The sequence below is a fragment of the Tauraco erythrolophus genome, chromosome 9 (assembly GCF_009769465.1).
Source record: "Tauraco erythrolophus isolate bTauEry1 chromosome 9, bTauEry1.pri, whole genome shotgun sequence".
Taxonomy (NCBI): Eukaryota; Metazoa; Chordata; class Aves; order Musophagiformes; family Musophagidae; genus Tauraco; species Tauraco erythrolophus.
This window is the reverse complement of record NC_141473.1, coordinates 21064699-21090025: the sequence shown is the minus strand read 5'-3', so window position 1 is coordinate 21090025 and position 25327 is coordinate 21064699. Positions and strand designations below refer to the sequence as shown.

Genomic DNA, 25327 nt, shown 5'->3' with positions numbered 1-25327 from the left:
CATTGCCTCATTTGCTTGTACACATGTCCACTCAATTTCCTGCTTGGAAGTCTAGAAACAAATCTCACTTCCATAATTTATACAAGCATTAATTTCAGGCAATTGCTCACCTATATCCCATGTTGCTGCTCACTTCTCTTACCACAGAAAAGGAGATGATTAGAATATGAGAGTAGTACCTACCTCACTGACACTTCCCACAGCAAACTGGACCATTTTCTTTATGTAGACGTTTGCTGGTAAGGAAGCAGATTCCTTCTGATGTGCCTCACATGCTTCCAGAATTGATTCAGGAGAAAGTCTTTTATGTGGTAGATCTTCACATAGCGTCAGCAAGAGTGTGTGTAGTTGGTCACTCAGCTGGAGGGACTGAGTCAAAATGGAGGTACTGTTAAATGACATCTCTCAGTGGTGTGGAATCCTATGTAAACTGGAACCAGAAATTTCTGTAAGCCTTTCACCATGAGTGAGAAAAGGGCACTGAATTCCTTTAAACTTTGGGAGAACTCCAGACAGGCAGTATAACAGCGCTAGATGGAGCCTCCAATGGGATCCAGGATAGCCTTGGAGGGAACTGGCATCTACAAGGAGGGTCATCAGCCTGTATTGGGATTTTGTGACAGACAACAGCTCAGTCTGCTCCACAGCTTTGCTAATTAGACTGAATCTTAAAGATTCATGCAAGTAAGACGTGGCAGCATTAGCTGCAACAAGGTGAGGAGTTATACCAGCCAAAATGGTTGCTATAGAGACCAGATATTTAAATTTTAGAGTAATTTAGCTTATAGAGCCTTTTCTCTTAGACCATGTATACCCATGAAAGAGAGGTTAAATCTACCCAAAGCTTGTGCCCTCGAAATCAAAAACACACAATCAAAGGCATGGATATAGAAATGAAGCAAAATGTGTGCTACAAATCTTTGGAAGGATTCTGGGTAAGCAAGAAATGCAAAATTTCAACTAGCAGAGATGCTGGTAGAATTTGCTCAGAAATAAGGACAGTGATTTAGTTTTATTCCAGCATCCTATTCTTTGAAAAAGCATATAAATGTGCACAGCACCACAGTCATGCTAACATGATGTTTTTCTTTTGGCCCTTCCTATCTTGGAATCATAGAATCACAGAAACATAGAATCATTTAGGTTAGAAAAGACCTTTTAAGATCATCAAGTCCAACTGTAAACCCAACACTGCCAAGTCTACCACTAAACCATGTCCTTAAGTGCCACATCTACACGTTTTTAAATACCTCCAGGGATGGTGACTCAACCACTTCACTGGGCAGCCTGTTCCTTATTACAGCCTTGAAATAAATAATCTTCACTCGTAAAAGCAAGGTACAATTCATCTTAATGGGAACAATTCTGGTTTTTGAAGAAAAAGTTAAAAAAAAAAAAAAAGATGAGGCCTAACTAAATTCCTGATTTGGATGAACCAGTATTTTTGGTGAAGTCTGGACCTTGACATAAGCTTTCCAATTCTTTCTAGTAGTCCAAAACATAAAGCCTCTATTACTGAGACTTCAGGTTATACCTCTCAATCTTTGAACCTACCAATATAAAGTAGAATAAAAGAAAACAAAAATGTTTGTGTTACTGGCCTGGTTTGGAGGAACTTGGTAGTCTGCTGACCAATAGAGGGTCATTCCTAAGGAATACACCAACATCTGTCAAAACAGAAAAGAAAACCTTTTGTGAAGTCAATATTAAATACAGAAAAGCCTTGTACTAGAGACACCATCTTTTTGTGTCTTTGGTCACAAAATGGCAGAAGCCAAACAGATAATTTTTAAAAATACTAGACTAGAGGAAACATACATAAAAGTACAATAGTGACTCTTGGTCATGGACTAGAGAGGATGCAATGAGTACTGTTCAGCTTGAGAGGCTGAGCCAGGCTGCACTTTATCCAATGATGCCATGAGTAGGAAAAGAAATTTGAACTCCTTCCTTAGTTTTGAAGTTCTCCCATTGGTGATTAAAGCTCTCCCCTGCCTGTGGGACTGACTAGCAGTCATGTCGAGGAAGAGGATTACTGGAGTAAGGGCCGTCTATTCCAAAGCTTCATGTTTCTGCATAGTGTCTAAGCGATCAGTTGTGTGGGAGTCCGAAACTACTGTGTTCTGCCTGAAGGAGGTATGCACTGATGTGGTCCTAGTGATATCCAAAACTTTTAGGTACCTGAGTGTTGTATCTTACTGTCTTGCCAGAGAGACTTATTTGGCAGGGAGAAAAAAAGCAATTTATTTACAAAGCTGAACATATTTCTGGCTTCCTGGGAGTGCTTCCACTCTCTGATTGTATAGATACTGCAATCTTGCTAATTTGGGGAAATTTGGGGATTACAGTTACCATATCTGGTCAAACATCATGTTTGTAGAAATACTGTTCCTTCCTGTGAGCTGTCACAAATAATACATTTCTGCAGACCTTGAGGATTGATGTTCAAAATTCAGGATTTTGATGTTGACATGCATGCTAATCTAATGGCGAGCTGCAAGATGCATGTAAATATTTCTAACTGTAGCCTAATTTGTTTAGTCTTATTAGAAATTGAGTTTGACAGTAGTTACCTGGTACGCTGCAATAAAACCCACAAGCTTGACTTCGTCAGGTACTGTCAAGATTTATTTCGTAATATACCTCACCTTCGTTAGTCCGATGCACTGGTTTTTACTGTGTCTGTGGAGCAATTCTGGTGCACTGAAAGGGACAGCTTCTGTATGAGATGCATTGTTTTGAAAGGACAAATTTCCTTCAGCAGACAGTAGTACTGACCATGGACAGATCACACAGATGGCAGGGTCTGAAAAACGTTGAAGAAGATAATGGAGTTCTTAGTGTTGAATTCACTGTGCACAGAAAATCGTATTGCTGGTGTCTCACCTGCATAGCCGAATCCATCACTAAAGTTTCCTGGAGGTGTACCCCAAAGTCAGTGGAATGATCTTCATTTATGCCTGGCTGATTTTGTCAGCTGGAATTCAGTGATGGTTAAAGATTGATTTCTCTCTCACATCATTTCACACATATAAACAACATATTGATTTCAGTGGATTTCTGAAGCCTAAGGAAAGGCAGAATTACATCCCATGTGCAGATTCTGGAGATCTTGTCCATCAGCAGAAGCTGAGGTAGCAGTAGAAACAAATTTCCCAAGTCCCAGTGCTACAACCTACTAAGCTTTTCTTTAAGTAGAAAAATTATTTCCAACTAACCTGGACTTTAGGATTTTTTTTACCAGAATGCCAAAAGTATGAAGACTATCCAGGCTAACAGAGTAGATTCTACCAGTAACAGAAACAGCTGTGATATTTTAGCATTATTCACAGTCAGTCTTCCTGTCTGCATGTCAGTTCTGTTAAAAGAGAGGGGTTATTTCACACCAAAGTGTTTTCAAATGAAATGTAGACTTCTAAACCTGACAAGGTCCTGAGGACACTAATAGGCCTTAATGGTCCTGACCAGCCCCACTTGAGAGCTACCCCCATCCTCTGTCCACAGTCCCAGGCTCCAGTTAAGCTCAGCCCAGGGCCTTGAGTCCCTGCCCAAGGTATGGTGTAGGAGTGCCTGTCTCCAGGTCAACCACAGCCATGCCTTGCCTATGATCCTAACCCACAGACTGACTTCCCAGCCTGACCTCAGACTTGCCTTGTCACTGTGGACTTGCCTGGTGATCACGGGGCTGTGTAACCCTGGTTGCCCATTCCAGACCTGATCCTGACTCAGCTTCGCGTTTGACCTTGGACCTGCCTTGTCACCACAAACTTGCGTGGTGGTCTGGATTCTCAGTAGTCAACCTCAGACCTGCTCTGCTCACCTTTTTTGGGAACTGTGGGATAGGGCCCTGGCTGGCACAGCCCCTTGCCCTGCCACTCTTGTAACTGTGCTTGGGTCTGGGCTCCCTGTGCCTTACAGAACAGCTTGCTCTTGCTGATCCCTGAAAATATCTGTCTGAAGGTGTCTTGGTAATGGACTGGATTCTTCTTGTAAAGGGCTGAGTACTCTTAAAAAATATCCCTGCAGAGATCCACTGAGGTCAGTCCCGGTGGTCTGAAGCAGGAGCAGAAGCATGAGGATGTGCACTCTTCTGCAAACACTCTGCACTTGCATACGTACATTAAGTGAATTTGACCAAAGACATCCAAGTGTCTATCAATCTGTTTACTTTAGAAAGAGGAAAAGCCTCATTAACTATGGCAATATTTTGATATAGGCAATTTAAAAAAAAAAAAAAAAAAGTTGGCTGTTTGTGCTGGTTTTGGCTGTTAATTTTCTTCGTAGTGGCTGGTATGGGTCTATGTTTTGAATTTGTGCTGAAAACAGTGTTGATAATACAGAGATGTTTTAGTTACTGCTCAGCAATGCTTACACAGTGTAAAGGCCTTTTCTGCTTCTCACACCACCCCACCATTGAGGAGGGGTGCACGAGAAGGTGGGAGGGGACACAGCTGGGACAGTTGATTCCAGCTGACCAAAGCGATATTCCATACCATATGACATCATGCTCAGCATATAAAGCTAGGGGAAAAAGACCAGCTTGGTTCTACATCCCTACTTCCTCTTGTTTTACTCTTCATCGTCTAATCATAATACCCTAAATTGATCTGGTGCAGCAAAGGGAACATAGGCTGATTATCTCAATTCAATAGACATCTGACAAGTTGGGGTTTTAAAAAACAAACAAACAAACAACAAAACAATAAACAAACAAAACAACCAAGAGTTCAGGAGAGCATAGTGTCAGCTTAGTGTCTGGTACTGAGCTAGTAAGCTGTGATGGACCTGAGCTGAATCTATGGGTGGGTATCTCTGTGCTGCAGTCCTTTACATATTCCTGGTGCCTGTCTTGTCTGGGCTGTTCTATCCTCTTGTTACACTAAATAACAGAGAACCGATGGTATACTCAACCTGCTATTGTGTTCCAGTCCATTAAAAACTAGTTGGTAATAGCAGTTCACCCCTCCAGCTATATCTGAAGTTACATATCATTTGTTTTCAGTATTCTGTATTTTGATTCTACATGCTCAGGAGGTAAGAACGCATCTCATCCATTCTCCTCTCAAAAAGAATATCCATAGTCTTAAACAGTTCTCAAAATGTGACAGGTTTTGTACAGCTGGCCTGCTTGGCAAGCATTCATCATGATGACTTGCCTAGCCATTATGATAAGTCACATTATTATCAAGGATAAAATTCTCTTACTAGCTGAATGAGGAGCCGTGTGGATTTGCCTGTCCTCCTCTATCAATACATGAAGGACATGATCCTAGCTGGCACTGCACTTTCCGTGCATGTATATTATTCATATTTTAGGAAGGACTCTTCTGTCCTGTTCCACCATGTACAGTTGTACTTAGATGAATGAATATCTGATATGTAATTTGAGAAAAAAAAAAGGATGTGTGAAGATTTCTTATATAGGTAGAGCAGTCTGAATGTAATCCCAGGAGCACTGGAAGATTTCTCTTTTTTATTTACAATATTCTATTATTGCCATTAGTGCTTTTTGTCTGAAAAAAAAAAATATCAAAAAAGCTAAAATAACTCAAGAATGAGTTTCCAACAGTAAAAACTGTAAGAAGATACTTTTCACCTCACCTTTGTGAAGGTCCTCCAGAAGCTGCACTGTGGCTAGGTACAAGACTGCCCAAATTTCTTCTTCCTCCAAAGGGCTTCCTTTTGCCCACAGGACCTCGGCCAGTGTCACACAGGAACTGCTCATGCCTGCTGCAATAGAAACCAGATTTTGACCACACTAAAGTAGACTGAATTGCTCAAGCAAACCATACTGATTACAACTGTACCCTTCTCTCACAATAAGAAATATTTTATGAACCACTCTGCTTCTTTGTTCACAAAAGGTGGGTATCATTCAAACTTATCGTAATCTGAGTAAGAGTAAATAAAGGAGACTGAACTAAGTGACTTACTTCCTGTAAGTTTTTTCAGCCCTTTTACTCATCAATTGAAACTAATCACAAGATTCTGTGGGGCAAATATTTTTTACTCAGGAGATCCTTCATGAATATATGCTGTTCAGAATTTGTGAGTGGTTATCTGAATGGTAGGGCATTGATTTTGCTGCTTAATTGGATGCTCTTGTCTATGAAAACATGACAGTTAATCTAAGAGAAAAAGAATGGCAAAGCAAGAGAGATGCACTGTAACATGAAAGGTTTATAAACACAGTCCAACAGAGCAATTGAGTTTTATTCATTGCTCAGCAGATTGATTGGTAAAAGCTTGTAGACTCTTACTGAATTCATTGATGAGACATTTTCTTGGTCAGATATCTGAGACTCAGAACTTGTAGTTCATCCATACCAATATACGTACAAACTTGCTTTGTTTCACTAAATCAAATTAAAAGATGATTCCCTCTGTGAGCTGCTGAATAGCAATTTAGTGGCTCTCAGCACACTGTCCTATCTGACAGGTACATAAGACCTGGTGTACTGCAGAAGAATGTTGGTCCACACACTTTCCCTGTTTTGTCTCAGCTGCAAAGCAGAATCAGATCATTTAGAGAAAGGCAGCCTGTAGTGAATCATAATTTAATGTCTTACATATTGAAAAAGTATTTTCCTAAGCCCAGCCAACTAGAAACTGACTTGTGACTTGAAGTATCAAGGTTGCTACGAGGACAGGTTGCGGGAGCTGGGATTGTTCAGCCTTGAAAAGAGAAGACTTCGGGGGGACCTAATAGCTGCCTTCCAATACCTGAAGGGAACCTACAGGAAGGCTGGGGAGGGACTTTTTACAAGAGTGTCCACTGATAGGACAAGGGGAAATGGGTTTAAGTTGAAGGAGAACAGATTTAGATTAGATCTTAGGAAGAAATTCTTCAGTACGAGGGTGGTAAGACTTTGGAATAAATTGCCCAGAGAAGTTGTGGATGCCCCCTCCCTGCAGGTGTTCAAGGCCAGGTTGGACGGAGCCTTGAGTAGCCTGATCTAGTTGAGAGGCATCCCTGCCCATGACAGGGAGTTTGGATTAGATGATCTCTAAGGTGCCTTCCAGCCTATGCCATTCTATGATTCTATGATTCTTTTCCTCTGAATATTTTATCATACTAAATATTGTCAAAGAAGGTTTTGTTCTTCATAAATGAGTCTGATTTTTTCCATTTCACTAGTTTTACCTTTATGTAATTTCTAATCTAGGCAGAGCTGCTCTAGGTCTACACACTGTAAGGAAAACTGAATCCAAGCTTAACATTTGCTAAAAATTTTTGAACTTAATTTATGCTTTTGCTGTTACTATCCTGTAGCAGAGAGCTCCATAGGTTCATTGTATGCTGTGTAAATAGGGCCATAATGAGAAATGTTGGAAGTGATCCACCTGTTGCTTTGAGGTTTTGACGTTGTCTGTAGGCCACCAAGTGAGGACACTAGAGCCTAGGATGCTATTGTCATGTATAGGATTATAAATGCCACTGTAAAATGACTTCCCTTACAGTCTGAAAACAGATCTTTCCCCCTAACCATTTCTTCTCCCTGTATACACAGGTCACTTACTGCTACCATTTGCTCTCTGCCTGCAAAATAATTTACTGTGTTTTACAGCTGATTTCTTTGCCAGCTTCCCATTTATTATGCAGTCTTCAAGGGGTCACAGCAAGAGCATTACAATGTTCTGCAGGACCAGCTTGTTGCTGATTAATAGACTACCTAGACTTTGATTCATGGGTTCTTGTCCTGGCTCACTAACTTCCAAACAAGGAATCACAACATTGGAATGATGATCTGCTGCAATCACTACTGGATTATGGACCAACCTACTGACATTTTAAACAGAAACAGAGTCCTAATTTTAGTCCCTGTAGCTTCAAAGGATAGTAAAGCTTCTTAAGAACCTAACCTTAATTAGAAGAGACAGACAAATCTTCTTAATCTAAGCCATCACCATTTCTCTTAATAATAAATTACTGTGATAGAATTTCACTTAACCCTCTGGACCTGGGACTAAGCAATCAATTCACATCCCCAGAGCTAGAATCTGTGTGGCTTATCCATATGTGTAATCCACCAGACTGTACTTAGTGCTGTTTTATTTGAGACCGTGCTGGCAAGAGGAGCACTGCATCCTCTATTTTAGATAGAAGTGCTTATACCAAGTGATTTCAGTGCTGATATTTCTAACTAGATTAAGTTACTCAATAAGCAACTATTCAGAGTGCAAGCGTTATAGCTTTATAGAGCCAAAGTGAAATCAGCGGGTCCAGAGCTGCTTAACTTCTGTAGTGAATGTTTTTTTCTAAGAGTAAGAGTAATGTCTCAGATCAATTCTATGTATGAGTTAAATGAATTCTGCTAGCAATGAAGTACAAACTTCCTCCAAAAATTGTTAGATTGTATGGCCATGGAAATCATCATCTCTTTAAAGTGTAATAAATTAATACTTTAATGTAATGTAGAGTTAAGTGATGCATTATTTTACAAGCAAATTGGTAATTGGTTTTTAAGCACACTCAGAATGCCCTGTTAATTATGGGCTGTATTTTTGACTTTTGGTTTTCAAGACCAGCATGGTGTGATATGTGACAAAAATATAACTGTGTGAGTGCCTGGGGAAAAAAAACCTTTCATTTCCTTTTATAGCCAGGCTACACAATGTATATGATATGAGAGTAAAAGTGATATAAAGATATTGTTATCACTGTAGCACTACTCATGGTCCATCAATTTAATAAAAGCTGTGATCCAGAACCAAACAATTCTGACCTTCAAACAAGCTACAACTGATAAGGCAAAGCAGACAAATTAGGAGGCAAGGAGGAAAAAGTTAACAATAACCTTGCAAAAAGGGACTTGATTGTTCACAGTAACCATACACATCAGGAAATGATGCTAGATCTAGTTGAGCCTGCAGGGAAAAATTAGAGCAGCAGAATGTAATCATCCACTTCGGAGTTTGGCCAGGATATAGAGGTTAGCGTTTCTGTGCCCATAAAATGTAGCAAAGGGCTTTCGGTGCCAATTCGTGCTCTGAGGTCAGAGACAAATCTCCTGCTGACTTCTACGGGAAAAAGTAAGGCCATCCAAATAGGCAAATTAGGTCCCATTCTAATCTTTGTAACACCTGAATTCATTACATGGACTGTGTCAAGTCAATAGATTTTCCCTCAGAAGAATTTAATCTACTCTTCTTGTAAAGATATGAAAGATAAACTGAGTTGAGGATAACCCATCATTTTGCCACAAGCATCCACCTATTTATCACATTTCTTTTAAATTATTTTATTCTATTGTGTTGTATCATATGTGCAGGCTTTCATCCAGTCATTGAAATCTAGGGTCAATGAAAGACATTGAATTGATTACAAAAGGTGCATGTGAATTTAACACTCAGTAACAATCACACATTAGTAATTTCATATGCCAGGGTCACTTTACATGCAGTTTGGCTTTATTGGATTTGGCAATCTTATTCAGTAAAATGTAAGAAGCAACTTGGCTTTTGTCAAGCTGTATAAAGACTTGCTTTTTTGACTGTATAAAGACAACAAAAGAGCTAAAATCTATTACTTTTGTAGGGAAACTGACTTTCCCTAATCAAATGAAGTCACATGAATTAAACAGCCTCAAGGGGAATGGGGCATCTGGATTCCTCACTAAATGACAGCCCTTTTCTCACAAGCCTATCAGAGGGAGTTTACTGGTGAGTTGGTTCAGCTAGAATCGGTTCCTATACCATGAAAGCCTTAATTCATTAGTTGGATGATGGTGAAAAAATACATGATTAAGGGAGATCATAGGACATAGCAGTGAATAAGATGGTGAAGAAGGAGTAATCATGTTTAAGTTTTGAAAATATGAGGTCAAGTTTGTTTCTGGTCTACTTTTAAAGGCATCAAGCAAGAATAGATTTGCCCCATTTGGGCATCCTGAAGAACAACTGGAAACGAGAACTTTGGCAAAAAGTTTCTTTATAAACACAACAACAAAGGATTAACCTTGGGTAGAAACCAAACATTCTGTGAACCAGAAAGGCTTCTATCAAACCAGAAATGCTTTTCAATTTTTACTGCTTGGAAGCTGTTCTTGCAGAGGTCTTGTCTTTCTTCTGACTGAACATCCAGTTCTGCTTCATTACTCTATGTATATATTGCAAAATACCTAGCTGAAAACTTAACCAGCTTTTAAGTTGCTGAGGGATGTAAACAGACGTAGATTTTGTAAACAGTTGCGTCTGAGAAAGGTGTATTGCCTATTAATGGTTTGGACATAAATGCCCATCACAGCCCCTCTACTAGAGGTGACTAATTGATTTTGACGTGAGTTGAGAGAGGCCACATAAGTAGGTGAATTGTTTCTTTTAGTGCTGCATTGAAGGACACACCAATAAAACTACACACAAGTCCATGAAAAGATGGTCTTCAGACAACTTTCTCCAGATATATTTTTCTTAGCCTTCTGTCCCTTTCAGCTGTTTTACTCTAGTTTAGTTTAGCTATGTCTAGCAGTCCCCTCTAGGCCTCAGGTGCTGCCTGACAGTCTAAAAGCATCTCTTGTATATAAATGACCAAAACAAGGGGGCCTGATCCTGCTTCAGTATAGCCAAGGGCAAAACTTAATGTATCATTGGCAGCAAAATAAAGTGGGGAAAAAAAAATGTTTTGGAAGAAGGCACTTAGCCAGAGGACCTCAGGTGCTATTCGACAAGATGTTGAGCAATCTGCTTTCGTATCTAAGCTGATCAAATGCCAGGAAAGATGAGAACTTGAAGTGACATTTTCCTAGGTTGTTAGAGGGCTAATAGACTGATTTTAAGGGCCAAAAGGGGTTCCACGGCAGACATTAGCAAGATAGACTTGCTAATTCTTAAAGATCTTTTAGAATGGAAAGCAGCTAGAAAAATGCTTTTTTTAGTCAGCATCCTTTTACTTGACGTGAGATGCTGGACGATGGGTTAATTAACGTATCAAGTAATGTAATTTCTGAACACACCCAGGTGAGGACTTTGACCTAGATAAAATCAGTCTGTCTTTCCTGTCTCTTGATTTTCCTCTGTGGTTCCACCCCTCAAAGATTAATAACTTACAGTAACACATTGCTTTGAAGTGCTTATGTTTAAGAGTAGCCCAGTGATGAATTTGTATCTTTGCCTCTTTATGACATAAGAGTTCAGAAACTTCCTCAAAAGGAACTGAAAATTCATTGAAGACCAGAAGTAAATTAAAACACAAATAGTATCTGACTAAGGGCAAGACAAATGCTTTTTTAATATCAAGTATTGCAAATACCCTAAGCAAAGTTCTCAGGATTTGCTCTGTAATAAATCAAACTTAGAATACAAAATTAGGGGGATTAAAAATAGGGCCAATATTAACATTTTGATTGAGCTATAGTTTTGAAATCATGAGTGACAATTCCAAAGTAAATTTACAGAATTTACGAATAGTCTGTCCTGAGCCTAGAAGTATATTCATGTGACATGACTAAGGCAGAACACTTTCTGTAGTCACAGGTGGAGAAAAAACAGGTGCAGCGAGCATCAATCTCACAGCCTCTGACTTCCCTGAGTTGTGGTGGCAGGGATAGTGTTCCGCATAAACCTGAACCAGGTCCAGAATCACATCTCTGCATTTTGTAGTAGGTATCTGCAGGAAGATACTTAACTGATGTCCTTTATGCACTTAAATATTATATAGTTGTAAATGTGAATGTAGAGGCCTTTTTGAAATTGAAAATTATCCTAGTATGCATACAGATTAAATATTTGATGTATAGAATCATTTTGGAATTGAAATGGGAAGATAGGGTTTGCTTTTTATAGAGGCACAAGATTATTGCATGGCACCTATGTATTAAACTGATTCTGGGTCTCTACAGACAGTTTAGGATCACTGAAATAATTCTGCCCCACTCAAGTGTGTCTACACCTAAATATTCTTAAATGAACAATTGTCACATGAAGATCACAATTTTTTGTTGTTCTAGGCTGCATGTTGTTTGCCTCTTTAAAAAAAAAAAAAAATCCAAACCCTGTAATTTGGAATACTGCATGGAGATTTTGAGAGGTGTTGGTCTCTAGGACTAGGTAGTTAGGAGGTACTGAAGAAGAGCTGAAAGCTGGGACCAAATTGTCTGTCAGTGAGAACCCTAAACCTGTTTTGTTTTGTTTTGCATCTGATTCATAACAATCCACGAACCTGTAACAGGCAATTGGCTGCAGAGGAAAGAAGATAATCTCTTCAGTCTGTAATGGTGAGCTTTGGATAGGATCTGACTGCGTTTATTGTGTTGATGACAGTTCTGGTTTAATACTTCATGTTATATTTTGGTTTTCAAGAACAGTACTGTTCCATAAGACAAATTAAGCTTATAAAAAATAGTATAGCAATTATTTGCTAAGAAATTACAACTAAATCTATTGCTTTTATAGGCAATATTCATCTATAACATTTAAAATTGAAAACCCAAGTAAATTCTCAAAATATATTATAATGTAGTTAAAATTGAATTAAGGTAATGTTGTTGCCATCACCAAACTAATGACTGTTACTGATAATCTTTGGGGAAATACAGAAAAAAAAAGTATTGGAAATGAATTTAATATAATATCTTAATAATAACTATATGAATATTTCAGAGAAACAAAAAAGGAAAGAATCTAGGGGGATTAGATGCTCTCATTGTGTACTTTAGACTTCTTTAAAGGTCTAAATTAAACTCTGAGCTTCTTGTGTATATAACGTATCTTAGGGCAAGTAGAGTAACCCTTTATTATATTTAAAGCCAGTTCTTGATGCATGCTATCATTCATGACAACATGGTTTTTTACCTGGAAATGTAAGAATAATAACTGGATAAAAAGCTGGATAATTACTTTGCTTAAGTACAATCTACTATATTTCAATGCTACTTGTCCATAAAATACCAATAAATTTTAGCTATATTAAAAGTTAGAGGAGACTGAAAAGAGCACATTTTTTGAAAGATCTAGATTGAAATTCATTTAAATCATAACCTGATTTATTCACATATATTCCATATACAAATTTTATACTCTGACTCATTGTACACTTGTTGTTATAATTTTGGAGAGAATACACTGTATTCCTCATACCAGAGAGATCTCATTAAGTATGAAATTCAACTCTCTGAAATATGGGGTGCAAATGTATGTGTTTATAATTTGAATAAACACTTAAAAGGTTTTTAAAAAATTCTGTTGAAATAAAGTAGAGAGGTGGAGCCAAATATGTAAACACTGACAAGTCAATAAGGGAGTTGCCCTGTTGCTAAAGCATGAGTTTTCTTTGGAAAGATTATGCCACAGAAATTATAGCTGTAATGATACAGCCTTCATTATACAATATTTTTTCACCCTCCGATGTAAATTTCTTTATTTCCTTTCTAGAAACATGCACTTTGATCAATAGGAGAATTAACCAGACTATTGCAAAGTATTCAGCACTCAAGGGGGATGAAATTTCATTGCTGAAGAGAGCCAAATTTAATTCCTAGGAAATCATACACTTCTCATGGGTTGGGCCAGTCTTTAAAAAGTCTAATCTTTGAAGGAGAGAGTTGAAATCCGATTCCTGAACAGTGTGGTTATGTACCTCTCGGTAGTCAATTTCATGAGCTGAGTGGTTAGGGTGTTAAAAGATGAGGCTTTATTTCAAGATCTATGGACACTGTTCCTCAAAGACACAAAATATTATTGATGCCAAAAGAAAACGTAGAAGAATTCAGCATCCTATAGAATCAGACTTACAGGGCCAAATTCCAATTTCTTCTTTACTTCAAAAGGAACCTACCTGTGAATTTCAGAAGAGAACATTACAATGTCTGCAGTCAGTTCGTGCATAGATATTTTTCCAGTAGAAATGTATAAAAACATCTCACTGGATAACTGCATTCAAAAGAAAGTGGTGCTATGTTTGTTATTGCTAAGCTTATATGCCGTATCACCTCCACCCTGGCTGATGTCAAACCCCAAGGACCTCACAGAATACCTATCTGTGATAGAGAACTACTGTAATTCTTTTTTTTTTTTTCATGCACCATTCCTTAAAGGCCTATTCTACAAGAGAGCATAATGGACTGGTGGCCTAGAACTGAACTGAATGCATAATCTACATTCTAGCTTCAAAGATATGATGTCTGCTGCTGTGGTGCCAGAAATAGTAGGACAGTAGAACTCAAGCGCCATAGTAGTGTTTCTCTTTCATGTTTGTTGGCTTTTCAGGCATTATGTAATTCTCTGCAATGAGGCAGCCTTGTTCCAGACATAGGAACTGGGAATGAAGGGTCAAATGATGTGATGAGGTTAAAAGGTAGCACCACAGCACATGTAAAAGAACCTGAGCAGGCTTTACTGTAGCTTCTTCAGGAGCCACAGAAAAATGAAATCCCAAATTAAAGATGAGCTAAGATTTTAGCATGTACTGTCCAACCTTCCCACAGTCTCTCCAGAGCTTCTCAAGCAGATAATCCTACCATAGCCAATGCTGCTGTGGTTTGCCTCATGCAGGTACTCTAAAGGTAGTTTTTGAGTCCTGAAAGTGTTGCAGTTAGACCTGTGTTTGCAGTAGAGAGATATCCAAAGCTTCTGATCTTGATTTTGATGCTGACTGGCTGTACCATCTGAGAAAGTCTCAGTGCCTTCTTTCACCACATCACTGAGGATGATGCAGTTTGTTATCATTAGTGATCCACTTTAGATGTAAATAGTAAATTACAATTACTTGTATTCCTCTGGAATTTCCATCTAAAAGTTTCTAAATCAGTAATGTTTACAAAGCATTTTCCAAAACTTCCATAAAATAAGGCTGCTTTTATTTTAGAAGCTGCAAACTGTAATGCAGGGACTTCCCTAAAAACATATTAGAGAGCAGTAGAGAAGAAATTGGGAAACCAGTTTCTGAATTGAGAATCTTTAGTCTCAGGTTGTAATCACTAGAGACATGTCCTTCTGGTGTTTAGAGTTCAGTGCCGTTTCCTAAATAATAGTACTCAGTATAAATCCATGAATAAATAACATACTTAAACATGTTTTCCAGCGTCATGTGAACTATGTTATATAAATGAAGACTTCTCCCTGCCATAAGAGCAGTAACAATTTAGTGCCTTGTATTCTTTTGCCTTCAATAGAAAATAAAAATAGGGTGAGGTACTCAGATTTTTTATGAGTGAAATTCTATCATAGGTGGATGTTTCTAACTCCAGAATAAAGCAGGAGGGATTGAGCACTGACATTCTGGATCACAATCTGACCAACTCTATAATATCATTTTTCATACAAGCAAGCAGCCTTCTAATCAGAATTAGCTAATGACTTGAGAGAAATTAAATGAGCTTTAGCGTAAAAAGCCACCAGGGTAAATATTAGATACTGCTGTGCAAAGCCAAGAAGATGAATGCTTTAATACTTATTTAATTGATAATGAGATTAAGAGAAATACGTAAGAACCTACCTGTACAAGTTGGACAGATGCTGCATCCAGAATAGTCTGAAATCTTCTATATTCTTGCCCAATACTGATTATTTAGATCATCATAGTTGTAAACATCACATTAAACACATTCAGGACTTGCTTGGACTTCTGTTTCTTGCCTTTTTTCTCTTTCCTTCTGTCTTCTCTCTTTCTTTCTCTCTCTCTCCTGCTTTGTTTCTATCTCGTAACTAAGCACTGCGTGGTCTGGCAAGTGGCTAAGCAAGTAAACAGTAAGGTTCCTTCTCTTGCTTGCAAGCCAAGCCTAGCAGCTCCTGGTTTGAAGTTGAGGGCAGCGTCATGTCTGCTCAGGCTGTTTACACTCCTTCCTTTTTTTTTTTTTTTTTTTTTTTGGTAGTTCACTCACCAGATAATAAGAGTCAGCTTTTAGGACGTGGCTCAATATAAATCTCTGGGTCTGTCGACATATAAGAACTCAATTGGATTACCTGACGCACACGGGAGCATTAGATCTAAAGCCCTGTAGGCTGATGTCACTTTCAGCCCCCTGCCAATCCAGAGAGCAGCAGTACACCAAAGCGGAGATTGACGGTCTAAGGGGGTGAGTGTGTCTTTTATGAGCAGCAAAGTCCTTCAGACTCAATAAACAATGCAGATAAGATTTTGATAGGTCTGTCTGGGAGAAAAAAACAACTGAAAAAAGGGAATTTGATCTTTTTTTTGATATTGTTCAATCTGAAAAATTCTGGTTAATTATTGCAGGGTGCAGCTATGCTCAGAGCAGGGCAAAGGGGGCTCATGGGATACTGCAGGACACCTGTGAGCTCAGCATGAGAAAGTGAATAAAAAAAAACTTAGCAAAACAAAAGAAAGTTCTGTTGGACTTATTGAATAAGCTCTTCACATTAATTGTTCCTTCAGTCTTCCCAACTCTGTTTCTCTTGATATTCTGTTTTATTCCATCTTCAAAACAGCTTTATTCTGGTTTGAGCTAAATAGAAATCCCCCTGCCTCCAAAAAGTCTGAATTCATTCATTTACTTCCAAGTGTTAAAAAAAAAATTAAAAACCAGAAGAAATTCTCAAAATGTATGCTATGTATTGCAATGGCAAACATCCACTTTTATGATAATTAGTATTCAGATAGAGCAGAAAGCATTTTATTTTTAAAGAATATCCTCAAAAAATGGATGACACAACAGAAAATATGGTATCATACAAAAGGCCAAAAGCTTCGACAAGAAAATACTCGTATCAGGCCACCATCTCTTTTCTTGTCCATGTCTATGGTAGACACAAGTCGAGATTATTTTACCATCAGACGTTGAAATCATCATTACCCTAGGTCCTCATACTGTTTGACACTCAGCCATGTTCTTCATTATGTCTTGTCCTTCCTTGGACTCTAAGACGACCTCCATTCCTGATTCTTGTTCTCTGTAAGTGCTCTTCTGGGGAGTAGTTGGAGGATCTTTCACTTCCTCTCTCCAGCTTTGTGTAAGTATTGCACAAAGCTGCATTTATTTACTCTTTCTTCTTATACTTTGTTCCTGAGCAATGTAATCTGCAAATGCAATTTCAGCCACAATCTTTATGCCAATGCCCCACAGATGTCTCCACTGTATATTTCTCTCTTCATGTCCACCTGAAAACCTTGGGTTGTCTTTCTTTGCCTAACTTCATGCAACTAGTCATTTAAGTTCAACATCGTCAAACACACCCCACTCCCCTTTTTTTCCATATTTCTCACTCCTTTATCCTTTCTTAATCACTGTGAATGATGCTACTGTTATCCCTAGACCATACCCTGAGATTCGTGTTCAGTTTGGTCTTCTTCCTAAGTAAACCCTTCCACTGTATCTGGATCTTGACATGTGCTTTTGAATAAAATTTACAAGCCATGGTCTTCTTTATCTGTCTTTAAGCAAAATTTATTCAGCCTTTCATCATCTGAGTTGCTGCAAATCCCTCTCTCCTGACACTGACAAATGCAATATTGCCTTAGCCAAAATGTCACTGAAAACACCCATTTTTCTGTATTCTCCCACTGGGCACATCACCTATCTTTTTGTATCCCTTCACTGATCCCTTTTTTTTATAGCAGTAAAATAAATCTTTTTTTTTCTAAACTTGGTCTTCGTCCAGAAGTCATAAATCTGATCTGAAGGGCAGTATGCCAGGAACGCAGGCAGGAATAAAACTAGGTAGAAAAGTCTCACATCTGAAATTTTTCAAACAGAACATTTTGGAATCAGCAAAACATTTCCTGATAAATCTTAGCAGCTATGCAGTAAAGACTATTTGTTGACCCTTTTGCTGTGATCACTGGGACTGATAATTGCCCTTTGTTTTTTTGGATTAATGGATCCAAATATCAACAGATCAGCAAAAAGCTGTTGATGATAAAAAGAAGCTCCGAGCATTGGGGCACCTGAGGGTGTATTCAGCCTGATTGTCCAGTACAGTCATAGTAGCAGGAGAAAAGCTACACAGAAGTGTGTGGCTTTTCCTTTCCCAGGTAATGAGCGGGGAGGAGAGATGAAGTTATTCATAGTGGCACATTTGTAGCTACGAGATTTGATTTAAGTAGATGTGTGTATAATGCTGTTTGTGGAGTTAATAGAGCATGTGGCTTGTTGAATCATTTTGCTAGAAATAATGTATTGTGTGAATATGCTCCTATTAAAGGAGCATATTCAGGTAGAAACGTTGATTTGATGAACTAATCAAAGTTCCTAAATACTTTATGCTCTGTTGCTTTAAGAAAAGACTCAATCATTTTTCTCGTGAAAATATGGGCCTGATGCAAACCTGTGGTAGTTCTGTTGGTGTAAGCAACAGTTCCATATTTGTGAAATCAAATTCTCACCCATCATTCCTTCTCTATTCTGAATAGTTACTGAAAACAGCCATTATAGAAAATTGCTCACATCAGACTGGTCTGAACCAAAGCGTTATTCCAGACTCATAAACTCAAAACAGACAGCGTGAGAGCTTCATTTGCATTCAGTCAATTCACCTGTTGAATCCTTTACTGTATACAGATGACATGTACATAATTATGGCAAAGTTTATGTAACTAGATCACTATGAAAGAAGGTTAACAAGATGAAAGACTATTTATCCCAGTGAAGGAACTGCTGGATGGAGGCTTAGGATCTCCCTTAAGTTCTGTCCAGCTTTCTGAGAACTGGCAAGGGTCAGAATCCAATTATTCTCTGACATTAATGCCCTTTCATCCCACAGAAGCTGAAGTGTGGGAAGCTCTTAAAGTTTACATAAAGGTGAGGATTATTATTTACTTCTCAGCTGATGGTGGTACAAGCAGGCTGTCAAAACTCCAACCACAGGTCAGGCATGAGGTTGGTAAACAGAGAAAAACTAGCAGTGCTTTTGTTAAGTTTTAATTGTTTTTAGTTCAGAGGCCTGTGGAGTGGATCATAAACTGCTTGAGCTGTAAGAGCTAGATGGAGATCACTTTAGTCTTCAGAAAAATCAGAGAATCTTCCTTTCTTTTTTAGGTCTGCTCAAGTCATATAGCAGGACCTAACCACTTCTCATAGTGAACTTCCATGCAGCATCCCTATCCTCAGTATACATACAAATTAAAGATTTATCTCCATGTGGTTTCTAAGCAGATTGGAATTGGTCCAGTCATCTATATTTAGCTTAGCAAAGTAATATAGGAATCTGAGTCTATTATCTTGTTCTGGTCTTTGCAGTCAGAGGTATTTCACAGAAGCATCTTCAAGAGAACCAGGTCTGATTTCAGTAGCCCTGAAGCCAATATGCAAGCAAGATGGAAAGAAAGAATCTATCTCAGGAAATGAGTTTCAAATTAATAGCAGATCTGAAGATCCTGTTTCCCTCTAAGAAATAATTCCTAAGTTAATAAAAAAAACCCACTAAACTGAGAGTGGAGGTGGTTTTGACTTTATCTTTTAGTTTGTCTTTGAAGGGGGCTGGAAGGCAGGATAACTCATACCTACCACTGGTGGCAATAACTGGTTTTCCTTAAGAACAATAGTTGGCAAAGGCTGGATTGAATTCCTGGGAGTTTCTAAATCTGTAGAAAGTTCTATGAATGCATGAGACCAAATTAAAATATCACTTTTAATACAATCTCTTTAATTTGCTTTTGCTTTTTACAGTGTTTTTGAGATGTGAAGCAATAAAACATGATTGGACAAGTAGCTTATGTTTGTGATACCTTATTGCAGCTCTGCTGATCCCATAAGTAATTTAATGACAGGCAGTATTCCTATGATGCATTCTCAAATGTATCTTTCTATGATACAAGAAGATAGGCTGTAAAGCAAGTAATTAATGATATAAACAGGAGGGCCATGAAGATGATCCGAGGGCTGGAGCACCTCTGCTATGAAGACAGGCTGAGAGAGTTGGGGCTGTTCAGCCTGGAGAAGAGAAGGCTCCGGGGTGATCTTATAGCAGCTTTCCAGTACCTAAAGGGGGCCTACAGGAAAGCTGGAGAGGGACTTTTTACAAGGGCGTGTAGTGACAGGACAAAGGGCAATGGATTTAAACTGAAAGAGGAGAGATTTTGATTAGATATAAGGAAGAAATTTTTCACTTAGAGGGTGGTGAGGCAGTGGAACAGGTTGCCCAGAGAAGTTGTAGATGCCCCATCCCTGGAAGTGTTCAAGGCCAGGTTGGACGAGGCGTTGAGCAACCTGGTGTAGTGGAGGGTTTCCCTGCCCATGGCAGGGGGATTGGAACTAGATGATCTTTGAAGTCCCTTCCAACTCTAACCATTCTATGATTCTATGATTCTATGATTCTATGATTCTATAAACTGCCACTCTTTAATGCCAAATGCTCTCAGATCGTAATGGAGTTACTCACTAAATAAGAACTGTAAGTTCAGGCCATTAATCTGAGGAAAAAAAGAGTTAAACTTTTTTAAAGTTTTCTGGAATATGATGATGGAATTCCATGTGTACACTCCATGTATGGTTTCATTAAAAATAGCTGTTTTACCCAGCAATGACATGGATGCTGGTCATAAGGAAAAAAATCTATTTTCTCTCTTGGAAGAGAGATGTTATGTTTCGTTTGTTCTCGGCCACCACAATGAAACCTGCATACATTCAGATATACTTGTGTATATTAGATTAATACTTTACTTACAGAGTGAAAATAATTTTTCTCTACAATAGCTGAATTGATCAAAATATATCTTTATTTCAAAATCCTAAAATGAGTGTACATAAGTGGTCACAGGGTGGTATTCCACAATGCAGAGATGTGTGCAGGCACCAAACTAGCACAAAGAGGTACAGTTTCACCCAAGGGGAATCATTTGCTATTGCAGTTGTCCTGCCTGATATAGTTTGCTTAGTGCTAAGTCATGGTATTGTGCAGTACAGGCATAACACACACTATTAATTATACTCAAAATGCTTTGGTCAGTTCATAATGAAACACCAAGTCAAAAGAGATAAAGCTAAGTTGTCTACATTGCTCTTCCTGTCATTTAGCTCACAGTCTCCACATCTGGTTGTTTTTCAAAACCAAATTCAGAAGTTATTAGGTTTTGTATTGGGATCACTATATGGAATGCTAGATTCAACTAGCATTTAGACAAGATATAGGGTAATTGGTGTTGAATAATTTAATTTGAAATGCAGTCATTTCCTAGCACTTTTCAGAGGCAATGTATGAAATGTTATCTAACATGGGAGAGGTGTTAGCGTTTAGGAGTTGAAATTAAAAAACTGACTAGAATTCGTGCACTCCTGATAAGTCTGGTTTTTAATCAGAAAGATGCATTGAGCAAGTTCAGGGCTGAAGAACATTGAATACTGGTTGGAAAGAATATAACTAAAAGTTAGTCTTCAGTACCCGCTGAGTTCAGTACCAGAGTCATCAGTGGTGGTGTTCAGTGTAAGGTCACTAAATTTTGGTCAACTTTGAATGATTTCATGTAGCAGAAACCATGAACAGAGGATGGTACGGGGGCTTTTATAACTATGATCACCTTATAGTGACAAGGGAGAAACAGCTGATTCAAAAGTCCCTATGGCATTGTTCTGAATCCTGGAAATGCCTTTTGCTCTGGAATTATTCTTAGAAAGCCAAATCAAAGTCTTCGTTGATAAGGGTGCAAAAGGGGAGATCAGGTATGTCAGTGTGTAATACAGAAAGACAGGAGTGGGGTACAGATATAAATTAGAAGTATGTTTGGCAGATTGCTGAACTAAATAAACCCCACAGCTGAAAAGCTGCACACATTTACAATCAGTCTTTCTCCAGTAAAGAAACCACAACAACTTGGTTGTGACTTAGGTGGAATATATTGCCACAATCCAGCCCAGTGAACCCGCTGTCTAATGTTGCCCTCAGATAATGTCAAACTCCAAGAACTTTTCCTAAATTTGCCCATGCAAAATTTCAATTGAGTAGTAGTATAAAGAACAACCTATGCTGTGTTAATACCAGTGTATGGAAATATGAGGCATGTGATACCATAAACACTGTTTTCTAATAGTTAAACTACACTTCTCTCCACAATTTCCACTTGGCTGAATATGTCTAATGATTGTACACACTTTGCTGCCTATTTACTCAGCATATCTATTCATATAAATTGGCTGTACATGGAATTATGGCAGCTCAGAAATAACTTTGCAGGATCAGCAAAGAAGGAGTTAATAGTATTAATGACATTTCATAATACATAGTTCCTTGACTAGACATACAGAAATGTCATTTTTACTGAGCTTCAGTGTCCCTTAGCCATGAACATGGCCCTACCTTCATGTTCACATTTATAACCTGTCGCATGGTGCCCCATGGTGGCTGCTTGCCTTCTGCTATGTTTGCTCAAGCCAGCAAGTGCTCAGTTCATTTTGGTTACCACTAAAAAAATATTTACCCCAGTTCATGATTATTTGCTAACAATCAGAATTCAAGTGTAAAACATTTGGCAACTAGTGACTTGTTTCTAGTTCCATTCAAAGAGGGACTACAGGTCTCTCCAGCTACTTACTTGAAGTTGATTTCATACTTCTTTTCAAGACATAATTAAATAAAAAATCTAGCTGTTATAATGCTTCTTTTATTAAGTTATTTTACATCTATTTCATTATTAAAATGAAACATTTTAACATCAGTTGTATTTATCAACAAGTAGAATGTGTGATTTTTGGTTCATTTTTCTTTGTACGCCTTTTTTTTAGGCGTAATATGTCAATTAATTTGGGGTTTAGTTGTAATTAGTTTCTAGCAAATTTCTATTTCACTTTCTTATGTGAAACGCAGCTTCTGTGCCACAAACAATGGTAAAAAAATGTTTGAGAAAAAACATATTACCAAACTGCTTTGTTTATTTCACATAAACATTTGTATTACTTCTGGAATTTTCTAAAATGTTTCAAAGTCTGGGTTTTCTTTCCATATATATCTCCCTTAGCAAATGATATTCAAATGATATGAAAACAAATATGTTTTCATAAAAGGACCAGGATGTTGATCCTGGCTGTGACTTATCAGGCCTTAGCATGGAAAAACTGGTCCCCCTGAATATCCACAATTCCCGTTGATCTCTTCTTGATGAAATAATTAGTGATGTGAGGAGAGAGTTTGTTAATTTGGTTAACTCCAGAAGGCAGCTCTCGCTGCTGCGAGGTACATAGATGCCTATGTGATGATGATATATAAATGTTTAAAATAAATAAGTGATAGAATTACAGTGGCTGCATATTTACACAGGTGGATCAGCCTGAGAAGTCCCATGAAATTCAATTTTTGGCAGTACAATCTATTGAAGATTGCTTTAGAAAAGAAAGGTTAGATGGTCCATTCTTGCAAAGAAATATTTATAAATACATAGCTAAAAAGATTTTTAAAAAATCAGTACATGCAGTTCTTTGTCTAAATGTTGGTATCTTGAAGTTACAACTCCTGCCTAAAATATCTTGTTTCTATTTTCAGCTTGTCTAAAAATGACTGTAGGCATAATTAGACATTTACTTGTAAAACAGCTATTATGGTTCAAGGTTGTTACCATCTTGTATATGTTCACTACAGTCCCACTCAGCTGAAGCGTATTGAGTTACTATATGTATTATGCTAATCCATTTTGGTGGAAAAATGGAATCATTACTCTTTACTATGGATGTTTTGTGGGAAAAAAATGACTATTCGATATATCTTTGGGACTGTTATTTTATGTTATAGTTTCTAATTTTTGACATTTTGATTTTTGTACATCAAAATTCGGGTCAGATACTCAGATCTGTTTCTTTGATTCCAAAGATTGCAGCCTGAATTGTTTGCTTTGCAGTTTATAAACATCAATATGTTAAAACTGTGTTTACTACCAAGAGTGCGGTAATTGATAAGAACTTAATGAAAATATTAAAAAATGACAAAACTACATTTTAGATGTAATTTCATGACTGCTGAATCCAGACGTTTTAATATGATGTTTATACCAGTATACTATGGTATGGGAGAGAAAGCTTGCAGTATTTTGACATAATTCAGATTTTACTGGCACTTTGATAATCAAAATATTTATTAAACACTCAACAACTGCTTATTTTAAGCATCAGTCTAAATCCAAGAGTAATGCTACATAGACACCAAAACTGTGTTGTTATATTGTCCTGCAAATCTTTTCTTCTGCTACTGATCCTTTATGAACAAATACGAATCCCCTGTCTGCTTGCCTATATGTTCTATTGTAACATCCATACTCTCGCTCTCTACTGTATCCTTCTAATCTGTTAAGAGGTCCAGAGAGAAATTATGGTTTTGTTGAAGTCCGTTGCAAAATATCTGTTTGCTTTCATGGATATCAGGACTTTAGTTTTGTATTTTCTTGGGTATCAGTCAGGACAATCCAGAAAACAGTTTCCACCCAGACATATGCAATATATGAGTATGGCCATTATACTTGTAAGAAAATACTTCTGCAAATCAGTTTCGAAAACAATACTATAGTGATGCTCAATGACATTCTCAAAGTTTTATTTTCTTATATAGGGACTTGGTTTTGAAAAATCAATTATACACACAATCAAAGAAACCTTTGTCCTTACCTAGAATGGTATTTCAATGTCTTGTAAATCTTGCATGCTGTACAGGAACAGCCTATCTATCATATCTTTATTTTTTAAACCATTATACTGTTAGGTAGCAAATTTATGGTATGAAATTCTTACCTTCCTGTCACAGTTTTCCTTCATAAAATCTTTATATTTGGAGCCCCAATTAAAATATATAATGCTCCTTCATCATGCTTTGCAACACCACCAATCTAATCTTTTTGTGTAACTTCTGCATCGTTTTTTCTGTTGCTTATCAGCTCTACATGCAACATGGCAATACATACTGATGGCATACAAAGTTATGAGGACTAGTTTTAAAAAGGCACATAGAAATACATCTCTGTTTAAAAACGTCAACTTTGTAAACTATAAAATCTTAATGAGAATTTGATTATGCCCTGAAAAAGAAATGTGACAAATCTGGATCCTAAGCAAACACCATTTTATACTTCAAAGGGACTGTTGTCCTTCTCCGCTTGCAAATCTCAATGCAGTCTTACTTCAAAGGGGATGATCAGGAACAGTAACTGTCCCAAAAAAGATTAGGAGTAACATCAGTGATCTGTAAGCCCATGGGTCTTGTTGCATATAACTGAACTGTCCGAACATGATGTCACTTCACCTGTTTCTTGCTGTGCAGAGGAGACCAGAGGTTAATACTGGAGGTCTGTTTGCCAATAGGTGCCATGACCTGCATCAGCCAAAATCAGCAGAGCCAGTTTAATCTGCTAGTGAAGATGAATATGACCTACCCAGATTAAGTTTCACCTGTAGTGTATTTTGGAGATTCATATTGCCCCTTCTGCCAGCTGAGCTTTGCCTTTGGTATACATAAACATGGAAGG

The 25327-nt window shown here is 37.8% G+C and overlaps 1 protein-coding gene across 2 annotated transcripts in view; it reads right to left on the bottom strand.

Annotated features, from left to right (window-relative positions):
* FRMPD2 (FERM and PDZ domain containing 2) overlaps window positions 1–5725 on the bottom strand; it is a 68084-nt gene extending 62359 nt beyond the window's left edge. For both annotated transcript variants that reach the window (XM_086616477.1, XM_086616478.1), the window contains exons 1-4: window positions 5602–5725; window positions 2649–2806; window positions 1602–1667; window positions 184–369 (exon numbers count right to left, since the gene is read on the bottom strand). In XM_086616477.1, the coding sequence (XP_086472603.1) occupies window positions 184–369; window positions 1602–1667; window positions 2649–2806; window positions 5602–5725 (534 nt within the window). The remainder of the gene's footprint in view (window positions 1–183; window positions 370–1601; window positions 1668–2648; window positions 2807–5601) is intronic.
* Between the last annotated feature and the right edge of the window lie 19602 nt (window positions 5726–25327).